The sequence below is a fragment of the Syngnathus leptorhynchus genome, chromosome 3 (genome assembly GCF_054491065.1).
Source record: "Syngnathus leptorhynchus isolate UIUO chromosome 3, UIUO_Slep, whole genome shotgun sequence".
NCBI lineage: Eukaryota > Metazoa > Chordata > Actinopteri > Syngnathiformes > Syngnathidae > Syngnathus > Syngnathus leptorhynchus.
In genome coordinates this window covers 5,379,889-5,396,688 of record NC_141197.1, presented here as the reverse complement: position 1 = coordinate 5,396,688, position 16,800 = coordinate 5,379,889, and the positions used below count along the sequence as shown (strand labels likewise).

Genomic DNA, 16,800 nt, shown 5'->3' with positions numbered 1-16,800 from the left:
GAAAAAAAAACATATAAGTCGCACCGAAGTATAAGTCGCACTTTTGGGGCAAATTTATTTGTCAAAATCCAAGACCAAAAACAGTCATGAACCAGCAACAACAGGCTAAACTATACGGTATGCTAACGTGACATATACACAAACGAGGAGCTGAGAATGGCCCTGACGTAACATTCAGAGTTATTCAAGTATGACATAAATAACACGTTTATCAAACCATCTGTGTCACTCCAGTTCATTAAATCCATTGATCATGCTTTATGTAAACAATGCCGCGTATGCGCCACATATGCTCACGTCGGACCCGTTGTTGCATTTCTAATTATTCCACAGACCCATATAACGATATATAAAGTATATTCAAATAACTATCATATTAAAACAATATTATCAAACCATCTGTGTCACTCCAAATCATCAAATCCATCGATCGAATTCCTCATTCTTTATGTCAACAACGCCGCACGTGCGCTGCAGAGATCCATAGAATAGGAGCGTGCGTGCGTAAAAGCCATGTCCGAGCCCCATCCACCGTGCCCGGACAGCCACCCGGCCGAGCGCCGGCCCCCGACTTCCATCCACGGAGGTGAAAGAGAGCTCCCGTCGAGAAGGATCGGGCGTGCGTAAAAGCCATAATAGTTTTTCAAACCTTCTGTGTCACTCCAAATCATTAAATCCTTCAAACTCTTCGTCCTCCGTGTCACTTACAAACAAAGCCGCTAATGATGCCGGTAGTACGTGGTGCCCTTCGCCATCTTCGTCATCCCGTGATCGAATCCTTTGCCCTTTATGTAAACAACCGCCGCGCGGCATGGGTGACGTCACTTGCAGTTCAAATGACAGTAATCCCTTGCTACATCGCGGTTAGTTTATCGCGGTTTCACTACATCGCGGATTTTGGAATTTTGAAAATTTGTGAAAAAAATCACATGTAAGTCGCTCCTGAGTATAAGTCGCCCCCCACCCAAACTATGACAAAAACCGCAACTTATAGTCCGAAAATTATGGTACTTTTATTTATTTTTTTTAGTTTGGGAAAAAAATCTGCGATGTAATGAAACCGTGATAAACAAACCGCGATGTAACGAGGTATTTCTGTACATAATTGTAGCTTGGTCGAGTCATAAGGCGGCCTGACAGTCATGGGCCACTCTGAGGTGAAGATTATAAATTGCACTTATCAGAGACTATGATTTCAAGATGAATTTCTAGCATACCCCATTTACATGGTTCTAACATGTTGCCGTCTGTCTTAAAGTTAGGGGCCTCCAAACATGAATATAAAACCTGAATATAAAAATACAAAAACAAACTGACTTGATCAAGACAAAAAATAAAAGAAGAGTAAACTTGTTTTTGGCAGCTTCAGCGGCATGAGGTTGCCGTAATTCAGTTTAGCCAGCAGAGGACGCCAACGCTTTACCCATTTAGCGCTACTACATGACGTTTCATTTCGTTGTTGTTGTTGTTGTTGTTGTTGTTGTTGTGCTGTTCCTCCTTGGGAATCCCCAGAGCTTCCCAAGATAACCAGAAGTCAGACGCTGAATATCAATTCTTTATTTGCAACCTACTTTGCCCTCAACCCTAGTTCCTATATTTTAATGGTAGCATGACCCACCCACCAGAATTTTTGTTCCAAGACACCAACAAACGACTGGCGGGACAAATGTTTGGAGAAGCAAAACGTTCCCTCTTCTATGTTGTCATTTAATGTCCCCCTATGAGTCTAAAATATTACCACCATCAAACGAGGACAGACTTGATGAATTGACAATTAACACACTGTGTTCAAAATTATTTTGCTCATAAGACTAAAAGTCGTCTGACCAATGTGCGGGCAGCGTGGGATCGATTCCTGGTGTACATGTGGGTGTGACTGTTTGCCTGTATACGCCCTACAACTGGCTGGCCACCAGTTCAGCGTGTCGTTTGCCCTTCGCCCGATGTCAGTTGCAATTCAGCACCACCCCACCCCACAACCCACAAAAGGTTAAGCCGTGTTGAAAAGGGATGGATGAGCACTTTTTCAGTCGTTACAATTACAATGCAAGGTGGTGATTAATGTGATTCAGAATTAATTGAATAAACATGAGGTTTATTGATTCTCTTGTGTTGTGTTGCCGTGCTTGTCTACTTTATTCATGTTTGTCAATACTAACCTATGTGTTTGTAAAATACTTTGTAACTGCATGTTTTTAAAAGTGCTATTGAAATATAACCCTACTACCTATTAATGACATACGTAAGTATGCCATTAAGGTCATCAGTAACAAGTCTACAAGACTTTCAACTTATTAGGTTTGAGTTAAACATCTGCAGTTATGCAACCCTTATACTTTATTGTGAGTTTTACATTTAGCTGTGTATGCTTTATTATATAGCCGTTCTCTTCATGGAGCACTGGAAGAGGCGACAGATGCGACTTAATTATGTCTGGGACCTGACAGGCTATGGAGAGGAAGAGGAGGTGAGCTGTTGCCCAGAATTTTAAAAATCTGTTTGGGTTTAGATTCTTTTTGCACCAATTATGTATCATTTACAGTCATGTGACAAAAAAGGATTCCATAAAATATCGGGATTATTAGTTCATTAACATAATTTTGTGAACAGTAAAAATCTATGAAGAAATTTGTTTTTAATTGGTTCTCATAGCATAATTGTAACAACGAGACAATGTAGCCTTCACATGCCTCGACAACAGTTACAGCAAGGGGTACTTGTTTTGTATGTTGGTTATGAGACACTTAAACAAACATGGTGAAATAGTAAAATGAAATTATAAGATGATGCAAAATTATAAAGGTGTTAAGTAGAATATACATTGTGTATATAATTTGGGAAATGAACAAGTTATATTCATAGCACTCATTGTAAGAAAGCACGAAAAACAGTGTAATGCCTAATTTATTAATTCAAGACTACTTAGTATTCATACTATGAGTAGAAATGTAGCGTTTAAAATCAATGTAGAACACCAAAAAACTTTTTTCAGAGAAAGATAGAATATCACAAAATGTTGCCTACTACAGCAATATTTTTTGCCACATCTGTATTTCTAAAACAGTTGATGAATGTAATGTATGAATTATTGTATAATCATACAAACAATGGCTGACATGTTGTGCCTTTTCTGTTTATGGTGTACTTTACAGGAGGAACATAAGGTTTGACTTGCTTTACCTTTTACCACTATTAACACTTTTTAGTAGTCAGTCATCATTGCAAGTTTAACTACTTTTGTGATCTCTGTTATCTGCTTGCTTTCTGACAATGCTTCCCAACCTTCTTTTAACTTCTTTATTGGAGTATTATTTTCAAATTTTGGATTTCTTATCCCTGCAGTTTTTGCTTTTCACTTTCTGCTTTCCATTTGTTACTGCAGACTGCTACGTGGGTGCATGGCTGCATGTAAACCAGTGGTTCTTAACCTTGTTGGAGGTACCAAACCCCACCAGTTTCATATGCGCATTCACCGAACCCCTCTTTAGTAAAAAAAAAAAAAAAAAAAATTTAAATTCAAGACAGATTTTTTTTACTGGTGCACAAAATGAGCCATGCATGAACATCACTTTGTTCAAAGAACTAAACCAGGGGTCCCCAAACTATGGCCCGCAGGTCGTATACGGCCCCCCTCCACATTAGACCCGGCCCCCTGAACGATACCAGAGAAGGAAAAAAATCCTAAACAATATCAGACACGGAAAAAAAATGCTACTACAACCTCACTTTACCCCAGCACGTTTTTACCCTTATGGCCACCCATACCCCAGTCATAGAACGTGAAAGAACGGAATAATGGCAAAAAAAGTTTGGTAAGAGGAAAAATTGATTTCAAATGCAAGGTATTTAACCCACAGTGGACAGACGATTTTTTTTTTTTATTCAATTCAAAGAAAAGGCTGCTTGTCTCGTCTGTCAAGAGACGGTGGCGGTATTCAAAGAATAGAACCTGCGCCGACATTATGAATCCGTCACAAAGACAAGAACGCTAGCTTGTTAGGTTAAATGGGAGCAGAAAAAATCTCAAAACTAAAAACTGGACTGTTAGTTCAGCCGACTAAATTTGTACGGCAAACAGCCGAACCAAGCATCAGTTCGGGCCAGTTTCCATGTTGCTCAGCTGATATCAAGCTGCGGTAAGCCTTTCACCGAAGGAGAGTTTGTCAAGAAATGTTTAAATGTGTTCGCGGAGGTCTGTCCCGAGAAGAAAGATGTCTTTAATGTTGTGAGTCTGTCGGCAAGTGCGATTACCAGACGCGTTGAAGAAATTGGGGGTAATGTGTATGCCCAGCTGCAGCAGAAGACTTAACGTTTTGAATTTTTTTCATTAGCACTGGATGAGAGCACGAATGTGCAGGACACCGCGGAGCTTCTTGTTTTTTTATTTTTTTTTATTCTCATTTTCTGAGCGAAGTTGATGAGAGAGAGCCTACAGTGGTGTCTACTGGGCTAGCCTATGGAGCCTACAAAACTGGATTATAAGAAAAGAACTTTGAGAAACATTTGAGATTCTGCTCTGACAAATGAAGTTGATCTTTTACCTAGGATTGTGCACGGCATAACTTTCTTTCTGTTAAGAGCCCAGAGAGGGTTATTTGATTCTTTATCGAGTTCATAAATAGTGTTATTGGTATATATATTTTCTTCTTTACTTTATTCTGTGAAGAAACCAGAGAGGGTTTTTTGATCTCAGAAAGGGTTATTAATATTTGGATATGTGTGGTGTGCTGTAGTGTCAGCATGTTTTCTGGAAAACAGTAAATAATTACATTTAGGGACCCCTGCGATTGTCACACTTTTTCTGTTAGAAACTAACCCGGCCCCCCATCAGAGAAGGGAAAGGGTATGTGGCCCTCACTGGAAAAAGTTTGGTGACCCCTGAACTAAACCAACACAATGTCTACCCTCACAACAAATTACAAACTAGGAAATCAGTGTGACTTCTGCGTCATCACAAATTTACACGACATACGGGTGTGTTTGGACCTGCGCAGTGGAGGCTCTGCCAAACCCCTGAGACCGACCCACTGAACCCCTAGGGTTCGATCGAACCCAGGTTACGAACCACTGATGTAGACATTATGTAAACATGGAATATTATGTCAATTTTATTTTGCTTTCAGCGGATACATTTCAGTAAAAGCTGGCATTAGTCCTGTGAAGTATAACTATGTTAGTGATGTTGTAAATGTAGGGAAATCTTGATGAGTAAAGGGTGTGGTTGTGTGTGTGTGTGTGTGTGTGTGTGTGTTTGTGTTTGTGTGTGTATATATATTTATATAATATATTTTATATATATATTATATAAATATATATATAACCGCGCGGCGGTTGTTTACATATATATATATCTCACACAGCCTTCGAAGTTAACGAACATGATTAACTGATTTCTTTTCCAGGACCACAACCGAGCCGAGTATGAGCTCCGTGTCATGCAAAAAGCAAAGAGACAGGAAAATTCAATGGCTAAGGTAGAGTAAATGTGAATAAATGTTCCATTTCCATCAATCTATAACAGCTTAAATGCTATAATATCAAAGATGTCCTGGGACGTCATTTGTAGTCTACTAATGTGTAATGCTTATTCTATTTAGGGTCATAAGCTAGGCCTATCCCAGATAACTTTGAGCGAGAGGCAGGATTCATGCTGCACTGGCCACCAATCAATCGTAGGGCTCATGGAGAGAAACAACTCTCACATAATAGATGCACATCTATGGGCACAGTAAAGACTCAGTAAAGCCTCGGGAGATTCAAACCCAAAACCTTTTGACTGTGAATCAGACTTGATAAACACAACCCCATGAAAACTATATGCGCAAAATCATTGATACTCCCTCTCCTATTGAAAGAAAAACCCACAGTGGTAACAAAAATAACTTGTAAATCACAAAATGTTTAAATATGGCAATTTAAACTCTTGGCTTTTAAAAACTGTGTCGTTTCTTGAATTGTTTTTATGCCTATGTGCGGCGACCTTGAGTGTCATGAAAGGCGCCTTATGAATAAAATGTTTATTATTATTATTATACGGAATTACCCAAAGCAAGTAAAACATGATTGTACCCCTAGAAAAGATGGAAAATAATTTGAGCATAGAGAGATATTCAACTGAGGTGTGCCCTCTAATTAGCATAATGTACTTTACTGTACTGTACTGTAGCAAACTTGTAAAGGGTAACAGGCACCGTGATGTCATTTTCAGTTGACAGCAAAAAAAAAAAGTAAGATGGCTCAATTAATACGCGGGGAATTTTTGGGGACAATTAAATGAATTAGAAAGCCTTGTTGGGATTAGTGGGGATGCATAGTACAGTTGTAAAGTAAATTTATTTATTTATTACTTTGGGGTTTTGTGTCCACTGTGGGTTTGTGGGATAGATACCAACCATTTTCTCCACGGTTATGTATACAATGTGCTTTATCAACTTAAAGAAAGCAGATTTGACTGATAAAGAAAAGTTAATAATAGTTATTTCCACAAATAAAATAAGTGAAGAAAAAAAATAACCTTGAGGATCTTCAGATGAGACATAGATTGCATAGAGAATCAGGAGGTGAGCCAGTATTTTCGGTAGTTTCAAGTACCGTAATTTTTGGACTATAAATCGCATTTTTTTCTTAATTTGGGTGGGGGGGGCGACTTATACTCACTCAGGAGCGACTTTTATGTGATTCTTTTCACAAATTTTCAAAATTCAAAAATCTGCGATGTAGTGATACCGCGATAAACAAACCGGGATGTAGCAAGGGATTACTGTCATTTGAACTGCAAGTGACGTCACCCGTGCCGCGCGGCGGTTGTTTACTTAAAAGAAAAAAGGATTCGATCACGTGATGACGAAGATGACGAAGGGCCCCATGTACTACCGGCATCATTAGCGGCTTTGTTTGTAAGTGACACGGAGGATGAAGAGTTTGAAGGATTTAATGATTTGGAGTGACACAGAAGGTTTGAAAAACTATTATGGCTTTTACGTACGATCCTTCTCGACGGGAGCTCTCTTTCACCTCCGTGGATGGAAGTCGGGGCCCGGCGCTCGGCCGGGTGGCTGTCCGGGCACGGTGGATGGGGCTCGGACATGGCTTTTACGCACGCACGCTCCTATTCTATGGAGCTCTCCTCCACCTCCGTGGATGGAAGTCGGGGGCCGGCGCTCAGCCGGGTAGCTGTCCGGGGACGGTGGATGGGGCTCGGACATGGCTTTTACGCACGCCCGGTCCTATTTATGGAGCTCTCTTCAACCTCCGTGGCTGGAAGTTCAGTAGTTGTTGGCTCGTTGAACTCTTGTTTTGTTAAATAAAGAGCCGTTTACCAAACCTACGTCTTTCCTGGTATTTTGTTAACGCTACAATATCGTTATATACTGGATCTCTACAGCGCACGCGCGGCATTGTTGACATAAAGAACGAGGAATTTGATCGATGGATTTAATGATTTGGAGTGACAGATGGTTTGATAAACGTGTTATTTATGTAATACTTACTTGAATAACTCTGAGTGTTACGTCAGGCCCGTTTTCAGCTCCTCGTTTGTGTAGATGTCACGTTAGCATACCGTATCGTTTAGCCTGTTGTTGCTGGTTCATGTTTGTTTTTGGATTTTGACAAATAAATTTGCCCCAAAAGTGCGACTTATACTCCGGTGCGACTTATATATGGGTTTTTTTCCACTTTATTGTGCATTTTATGGCTGGTGCGACGAGTCCAAAAATTACGGTAATAAAATAATGTCATTATTTTACTACATTATTTTAATTACGATTTTCGTTACAAGTGCAAGTCCATCTGTGTGCATGGGTGGAGTTGTCTTTGTTTTGGTATTTGACTAGACTTTATGCCAAAAGAATAGGGCATAGCGGGTTATTTGTGCCTGTGTGCACTGCTGGGTGGTATTTACATATTCCTAAAATAATAATGATAATTCAATCAGTGGATTGATTTCTTCAATGATTCAGAGGGAGTCCCGCACGATGATGCCACATTTGTTTAAAATTGTAATTAGGTCGTGTGTGCTTGTGCGCGTGTGTAAAAAATATTGGAAATTTAGCATTTACTCTCTGTTTTTGAAGAAAATTGTGCCACAGTCCCCTGACCCATTTCTCAGTTGGCTATACTTTACTTGAGTTGGCTCTACATGGTTGCTTGAGGCTGAGGAGACACATAGTGATGTGTATGTGCATTTTTGTATGTTTGAGAACTGTGTGTATAAAATCATACACAGCATTTATTTTAGACATATTTTCAACATTTCAGTAATCCAGTCAGATCCAGTGTTTTTATGTTTCTGTGTTTTTACGTATGTATGTTTTTATGTTAGGATGAGAAAGTGAAGCTGACATGTACTGACAGACTGCCAGCTTACTTGACTACTATAGCCACGATGGCTTTCATGGTGAGTAACGCATCTCTTTCAATTAGACTCTTTAACAGCCTTATTTAAAGAAAGATTTTAACACTATCCCATACCATTAAGCCGCGCAAAAGGGCAAAAAAACAAACTTTTTAATGTGCAGCTAATTCATAGCAAATATTGCTCTGCTTAAAAGAGTTAGATTACTTGTTTGCAAGCCCCAAATGCCTGCATTAACCTTGACTATCGCTCGTCAAGGAGCACCACAGCAAATTATTTACAAGGTCAGAGACGAAAAACCTGGTCAGCTCTGTCTTTTTGCAACACTGACAATTGTGTCTCGTTGTGGTAGTAGCACATTGGGATACTCGCATTGGCAGGCATATTGAAATTTGATTTTTTTTCACGATAGAATAAACAACAAAGAAATATTTTGCCAGGCCTGATGTTTTTGCAAAGTTTAATGACTTTTTGCACACGTTTACAACCTCAGGTTTTCTCCTTTGTCCCCAAAATGAAATTATAAGGTTTTATTTGCCCGGTGAGGGATTTGGTTCCAGAGATATTGCCAATTTCTATGTCTTTATGATCTGGTTTGACAGGCTAACACAATATGTTTTTGGCAGGCTGATGTGTGTGCAGCTTTCAATTAGGGTTTGCCATGTTTAGACCTTCAAAATCATATGTTTCTAATAAATTACAGCCTTAGGTGTTACCTTTGGGATGAAAATTATATTGACATTTTTTTAGGGAGGTGCAAATGTCCAACCATTGCATAGTGGGCTGTCCTGTTAAATTGTCCATCCAGTGAGTTAGGGCATGGGGGTCGGTAAATATTGTTTCGTCAGTCAGAATAAACTTTTCGAAGTAACATTTACGGCCGTGGAGAGTTTACTTTACTCAAATATTTACTCAATTCTCATGTAAGCATTCTGTTGAAATATGCTTCCTGGCGTTTTCAGACGATTGCGCTCGATGCTTTACTTTACAGGGGTCTATAGACCTCTGGACGTCACCTTACTATTCCTAATTACGCCACATTGGCTGTAAAGTAGCGCTGGCATACCAAAGACTACAAGAGCGTAGCGATAAGCAGTGTTTATCCGTGTACATTCTGTCCAAGTGAATTCACATCTCACTTGGTGGATGAGGTACGCAAGCTGGACAGAATATTGGATATCATTGATCTATCAAGCAGCAAGAGTGCTTTTTTCAACCATGGCGACAGTAGATAGGCAGACAGTTTGTCAGTACACTGCTTTCAACAATTTTCCCTCTCACTATGCAAGTGATGGCTTGCAATCATACAAAGACTTGGCATGTTACAAACTTAAAGGTGTGTGTACTTAAAATTGCATGGTATAATTTTTGAGACAAGTATAATGTTACTGCCAGGATCAGCGAGATACACTCGAAGCTAGCTGTGTTCTAGCTGTCTGGTGGGAAGCATCACATGCAGCCGCTTGTTTAGTTGGCAAAACTCTGGCTGATTAGACACCCCCTTCTCCCCTTGAACGCCACCGTAACTGCAACTATGAGAAGAATCCCACTTAGAGTCCTGTTCTTGGCCCTTTTCATGGCTGCTATCCATTTATGTATGACATATTTGTTGTCGTTTTGGTGGTCTGTAGAGTGGTCATACCTTTTTTCTGCTGTTGCACAGTGATCTTTCTCAAAGTGTGGTATTTGCGTTCACTCAAAGGAGTGACACGTCCTCTATACTGCCAATGCAACTACTACAATTGGCTCCGTGGGCCTCAAAATTCACATTTTTACTTATGTCAACTCCCACATCATCAAGACAACTGGTGAGCCTATTCTATTGGGTATACCTACAGTCTCCAGTATAATTCATACATTTTTGAAGAAAAATGCTTAATTCACTTTTGTTGTTTCACTGCAAGTTGCTGTGAAAAGCGTTTTAGGACTATTTGAAGGAAAGAGGTGAGAATCCTGGGAATTGTTTAAAATTGTGAAACAAATGCATTATCTGTCTCCTTGAAAATGTAAACACTTTATAACTATATATTATGAATCGATCAAGAAAAGCAGTGATATGATACATCAGTCCTTTACTGGTTACTGTTGTGAGATGTGAAACTTCATGTTCTCTTTCTCTTTACTTGTAGATCACAGTGACATTTGTTATTGTCTTTGGGATTGTTCTCTACCGGATTAGCATTAACGCAGCTTTACAAATTAGTAACTACCCTGGAGCACGGTACAATGTCCGAGCCATCGTCAAAACAACGGCTGCCATCATCAGCCTCATCGTCATCATCATCTTAGATGAAATCTATGGTGCTATCGCACGCTGGCTCACTAAACTTGGTAAGAAAAATAATCACTCAAAAAACAGACCAGGGGTGATGAGAGCAAAATATTCGTCTCTAATGGAAATGTGTCTGTGATGCATAATTCTCATAGAGCCATATTTGGTTAATTTTAGTATTCAATAGCATTAAATGCTTTTTTCCCAACCTTTTGCAGAAGTTCCAAAAACAGCTAAGAGCTTTGAAGAACGGCTTATCTTCAAGACGTTTGTCTTGAAGTTTGCAAATGCCTTCACGCCAATTGTTTATTTGGCTTTTTTTAGGGGGAGGTAAGAAAACACCCACAAGATTTTCATGTTTGCATTTATTTATTATTATCAAATCTATTCATTAATTTGTACTGTCACAACTTACACTGTCACTGTATTTGTGGGTTTTCATTAAACCTTATTGAAATGTTTTGTGCAGTTTTGCTATATTTGGCATCTATTGCAGTGAATAAAATTGGATTTCAAATGAGATAAGGGCTCAGACAAGAGGCACCCAAAAGCACATGATGCAAAGTTCCCAAAAGCACATCGGATGCAGTTTCTCAAAATCAAATTGTTGCAAATAAGGTCTTACTATATTTAGTGTTTGTGCGAGGGTTCTTGTGCGTGCGTGCGTATGTGTGTGCACCCATTTATGTTAAGTGTATGTATATAAAATATTTGTTTGCTCCATAGACTTGTTGGGCGGCCAGGAAACTACCTATATGTTGTTGGGTCATACAGAATGGAAGAGGTAACAATTGTGTTTTGAATTAAAATGTATTTCATATATTTTAAGATAACAGATTAGATTTAATATTTTAAAACCGGATGAACCTTGATTATTTGGATCCAAACACGCAGCACTTTGCATCCTCTTTTTCCAGTGTGCTGAGGCAGGCTGCCTAATGGAATTATGCATCCAGTTATGTATCACCATGCTTGGGAAGCAGTTCATCCAAAACAATCTATTTGAGATTGGTGTACCGTAAGTGATAAACATCATAGACCTAGTTGACTTTAGCCTGGCAAGCCAGACCCACAAAGAAAGTACAGATCTGGTGAGGACACCATTCATCGGCGCTCGGCTCAGCTCAAAATGAACCGATAAATCAAATTCGTTTACTCGTTTACCCTATTCTTCATACACGGTCATTCTTTCGGCAGAAGTACATCCTCATAACTTTCAAAATGACACACGAGAGAGATGATTGTTTGTTTAATTCAGCATTAAAATCACTAATTTAAAGTTAATTCTCAATTAATCTTCTGGTTCTTCTATTCCGAACAATGTTTTGTGGTTTCTATTTACCTAGCATGTCCTTTCACCATCACAGTGCCACGAGATAGTGTGTGACATGTCTATCACCTGATCTTCTAAGACATCACCCACCTGGCAATTTGCCAGGCTTGTTACGCCTTATGTGTCACCAGACACATGGGAGACCCACTGTCAGCCATCATGTGCAATTTTTTCATAGAAGATCTGGAACAAAAAGCACTTAAAACACAGGTGTCAAACACAAGGTCCGGGGGCCAGATACAGCCCGCCACATCATTTTATGTGGCCCGCGAAGACAAATTGTGCATCAAATTCGTGTGTCATTACAAGAATTGCAAATTGTTTTCACTTTTAATAATATCTGTTTATGAAATATTTGACCAGTTTTTACTCGTCTGATTTGAAAACGAGTTATTTGTCAGTTTGTTTTGTAGCTTATACTGTATATAATATGGAGTGCTCATACATTTATTTGGGTTGACAGTCATAATGGCCCTCCGAAAGAAGCTATGACTACAATACGGCCCGCGAAAGAAAATGAGTTTGACACCCCTGACTTAGAACAACCCCATCATTATGGAAACATTACGTCGAAGACACTTTGGAAGAGGCCTAAACAAGATGCACACAGAAACTCACAGACGACTTGAAAACCATAGACACCACTGGCAGTATTTAATTTATACATGAAGAGGATACAAAAGATCTATAGCCTTTCTGGTGATTTAGCTCATGGACAACAGGGGCATCAAAATAAAAGTACACAGGAATCAGAATCAGCTTTATTGACCAAGTTCGGCATGCCAAACAGGGAATTTGACTCTGTACGACATTTAAGTGACTGACAACATTGAGGCAACTAACAACATTTAAGTGCCGAGAGCAGGATGTTATTGAACAGTGATCTCTCTGTAAGTGGTGTGAGTGGTGTGAGTTCATCAGAGCGACAGCCTGAGGGAAGAAGCTGTGTCTGTGTCTGCTGATTTTGGCGTACAGTGCTCTGTAACGCCGTCCAAAGGGGAGTAGTTTGAACAGACTGTGACCTGGGTAAGAAGGGTCTGCAGAGATGTTACTCCCACGTTTCCTGGTCCTGGACAGGTACAAGTCTTGGATAGATGGCAAGTTGGTACCGATTATCTTTTCCGCAGACCTGATTGTCCGTTGCAGTCTGTGCTTGTCTTGTTTGGTGGCCAATCCAAACAAAACAGTGATGGAGGTGCAGAGGTTAGACTGGATGATGGCAGTGTAGAAGGTCTTCAGCAACTCCTGAGGGAGAGTACGCACCCCTGTGAGGCGCCAGTGCTGGTGGTCCGGGTGTCGGATGTGATGGTCCCCAGCCTCACATGCTGTCTCCTGTTGGTCAAGTAGCTGGTGATCCACTGACAGGTGGAGCAGACACAGCGAGCTAGATGAGCTTCTGATGGAGGATGTTGGAAGCGATGGTGTTGAACGTCAGGCTGAAGTTCACAAACAGGATCCTGGCGTACGTCCCTGGGTGGCGCAGGATGTAGTGCAAGATGTAGTGCAGCAGTAGGCAAACTGCAAGGGGTCGATCAGGGGGCCCGTGATGTTCTTCAGGTGGCTCAACACTAGCCTCTCAAAGGATCTCATGACCACAGATGTAACGGTGACAGATCTGTAATCATTCAGTCATGTGATGGCGGGCTTCTTGGCCACCAGTATGATGATGGAGCTTTTGAAGCACGAGGGCACCTCACACAGCCCCAGGGAATGGTTGAGGATCCGTGCAAAGGGGGGTGCCAGCTGTTCAGCACAGACTTTCAGGCAGGAGGGGGACACCGTCTAGGCCTGGTGCCTTCCTGACCTTCTATGTCCAGAACAGCTAACACACCGCCTCCTCGCGGAGCTGAAGTGCGGGCACGGCTTCTGAAAGAGAGAGAGTAGATGATAACGGCCATGGAGGTGTGACCAGGGGGGTTGTGGGGGAAGTTGTGGAAGTTGATTGTGATCCAGGAGGTCCCGTTGTGTGGCAGGAGCGTTCAAACCTGCAGTAAAACCTGTTTAGCTGGTTTGCAAGCCTTGGGCTCGCCACAGGACGGGGGGTTTGTCTTTTGAAGCCCGTGATGCTCTGCAGGCCTTTCCATACTGATGGGGGATCAGGATTGGCAGAGACGTGTCTCTCCAAACTCTGCCCATAGCTCCTCTTAGCTTTCCTGATCGCTCGGATCAGTGTGTTCCTGGCCTGCCTGAACAGGTCACGGTCCCCACTCCTGTAGGCACAGCATCCTGAGGTTTGGTGTAAACCACGGTTTGTTTTTGTTGTACATGCAGAAGGTCTTAGTCTGCACACAGAAGTCCTCACAAAAGCTGATGAATGATGTCACAGTATCGGTGAGTTCATGCAGGTCTGAAGTTGCAACTTCAAAACCACCCCAATCGGTGCAGTTAAAGCAGGCTTGGAGGTCCTGCTTTGACTCCGCTGTCCATTTCCGCACAGTCCTCACCACAGGCTTAGAAGTTTTCTGCCTGTAGGTAGGGTCCAAGAGTCCTGAAGCTGCACAGGGCACAGAGCGGTATGCATCCTTTAGTACGGAGTAGCAGGGGTCCAGTGTCTGTGTCCCTCTGGTGGGACACGTTATGTGCTGTCTGTATTTAGGGAGTTCATGTAAGAGGTTATAATCACCCACACACCGACCAATATCTCCTCTGGACTTCTGAACAGCCCAAGATCCATAAACTCAGTCGTCAGAACATTGCATAAGCACAACAATAATCACAGACCCGGAAGACAGACTACAGGAGTAGAAAAACATAAACACTGAAAAATGCCAGTACCCACAATGGCTAATAACCAAAGGAGCATGACAGATCAAATACAAGAAAAACACAACACAAGGGAGGAAGAAAAATCATCAAATAAACAAGAACACTTAAGAATCATAATGCATCCATACATAAGAGGAGTCTCTGATTGTATCCAAAGAACAATGGAAAGATACGTTACACTCGTAAAACCACACGACACTCCATCAAATGCCGTTTCATCCCAAGGATGGGATACACCCATAAAACAAACGCGTACATGAAATACCATGCCAATCTTGTAATAAATTGGATAGACGGGGAGGGCTTTATTCCAAGGAAGGAACACAAACAGGAGTGCGAGGAGACAGCAACAAGATCCATCCATCCATCTTCTTCCGCTTATCCGGGGACGGGTCGCGGGGTCAGCAGCTTTAAGACTTCCAGACTTCCCTCTCCCCAGCCACTTCATCCAGGTCATCCCGGGGGATCACAAGGCATTCCCAAGCCAGCCAAGAGACAAAGTCTCTCCAGCGCATCCTGGGTCGTCCCCGGGGTCTCCTACCGGTGGGACATGCCCGGAACACCTCCCCAGGGAGGCATCCAGGAGGCATCCTGATGAGATGCCCGAGCCACCTCATCTGGCTCCTCTCAAAGTGGAGGAGCAGCGGCTCTACTCCGAGTCTCTCCCGGATGATCGAGCTCCTCACCCTATCTCTAAGCCCGGACACCCTGCGAAAGAAACGCATTTCGGCCGCTTGTATCCTGAATCCCGTTCTTTCGGTCACGACCCATAGCTTGTGACCATAGGTGAGGGTAGGAGCATAGATCGACCGGTAAATCGAGATCTTTGCGTTTTGGCTCAGCTCTCTCTTTACCACGATGAACTGGTACAGAATCCGCATTACTGCCGACGCTGCACCGATCCGCCTGTCGATCTCGTGCTCCATCCTGCCCTCACTCGTGAACAAGACCCCAAGATACTTGAACTCCTCCACTTGGGGCAGGATCTCATCCCCGATCCGCCCGAGGACCATGGACTCAGATTTAGAGGTGCTGACCCTCATCTCGACCGTTTCACACTCGGCTGCAAACCGCTCCAGTGAGAGCTGGAGATCGCGGCCTGAAGCAGCCAACAGCACCACGTCATCTGCAAAAAGCAGAGACACGATACTGAGATCCCCAAACCGGACCCCCTCAATGCCTCGGCTGCGCCTAGAAATTCTGTCCATAAAAATTATGAACAGAATCGGTGACAAAGGGCAGCCTTGGCGGAGTCCAACCCTCACTGGGAACGAATCCGACTTACTGCCGGAAATGCGGACAAAACTCTGGCATCGGTGATACAAGGACCGAACCGCCCTTATCAGTTGGCTCGGCACCCCGTACTCCGGAAGCACCCTCCACAAAATCTCCCGAATCTGTCAACAAGATAAGAGCAATAAGAGAAAAGGTACAAAACAGGAACACTACAGCTATCACCAGCCACTGCAAAAGAGAATACCACATAATAGACGGGGAAAAGGCCAGAGTCATCCGCATTGAGGACCACAAGATTAGGGGGGCCATTTAGATCTGGAAATGGGGCCCGAGAACCATCAACAGGGATGAGGAAGCATACACCTGATTTTAGAGAGACCTGGACCAACATCCTGGAGGGGGTGAACGGACAGCAGAGGGTGAAACCCACCTGTCAAATCTGATTTTATTAGAAGATCAGCTGATGAAGACACGTCACACACATCTCGTGACACTCTGATGGTGAAAGAATTCTGCTGAAACATGTCAGGTAAATAGAAACCACAAAATGTTTGAGATCAAAGAACCAGAAGATAAGATTTAACTAATCTGAATCACATCATTGAAATCCCAGCATTTGACAGCATATTTATTTCCCAAAAAGATTTGCCTTTTTCTATTTGCTGATTAGTTCCTTCAAACTTTGTTTATTCAGGTTTGCCCCACCACAGAAATGCGCTTGATGTAACTACCTACCAGACCAAATCACTGGTGCAGCATTGGGTCTGGCTTGCTAGGCTAAGACGATTGGGTGTATGATTTAGAATTTTGTTTAGTGATTTTGCTGTCCATCTTTCT

The 16,800-nt window shown here is 42.0% G+C and overlaps 1 protein-coding gene across 4 annotated transcripts in view; it reads left to right on the top strand.

Moving 5' to 3' along the window:
- ano1a (anoctamin 1, calcium activated chloride channel a) overlaps window positions 1–16,800 on the top strand; it is a 140,156-nt gene that overhangs the window by 80,868 nt on the left and 42,488 nt on the right. For all 4 annotated transcript variants that reach the window (XM_085906811.1, XM_085906813.1, XM_085906812.1 and 1 more), the window contains 8 exons: window positions 2,382–2,467; window positions 3,153–3,164; window positions 5,403–5,474; window positions 8,324–8,398; window positions 10,486–10,687; window positions 10,847–10,958; window positions 11,355–11,412; window positions 11,546–11,646. In XM_085906811.1, coding sequence (XP_085762937.1) covers window positions 2,382–2,467; window positions 3,153–3,164; window positions 5,403–5,474; window positions 8,324–8,398; window positions 10,486–10,687; window positions 10,847–10,958; window positions 11,355–11,412; window positions 11,546–11,646 — 718 coding nt within the window. The remainder of the gene's footprint in view (window positions 1–2,381; window positions 2,468–3,152; window positions 3,165–5,402; window positions 5,475–8,323; window positions 8,399–10,485; window positions 10,688–10,846; window positions 10,959–11,354; window positions 11,413–11,545; window positions 11,647–16,800) is intronic.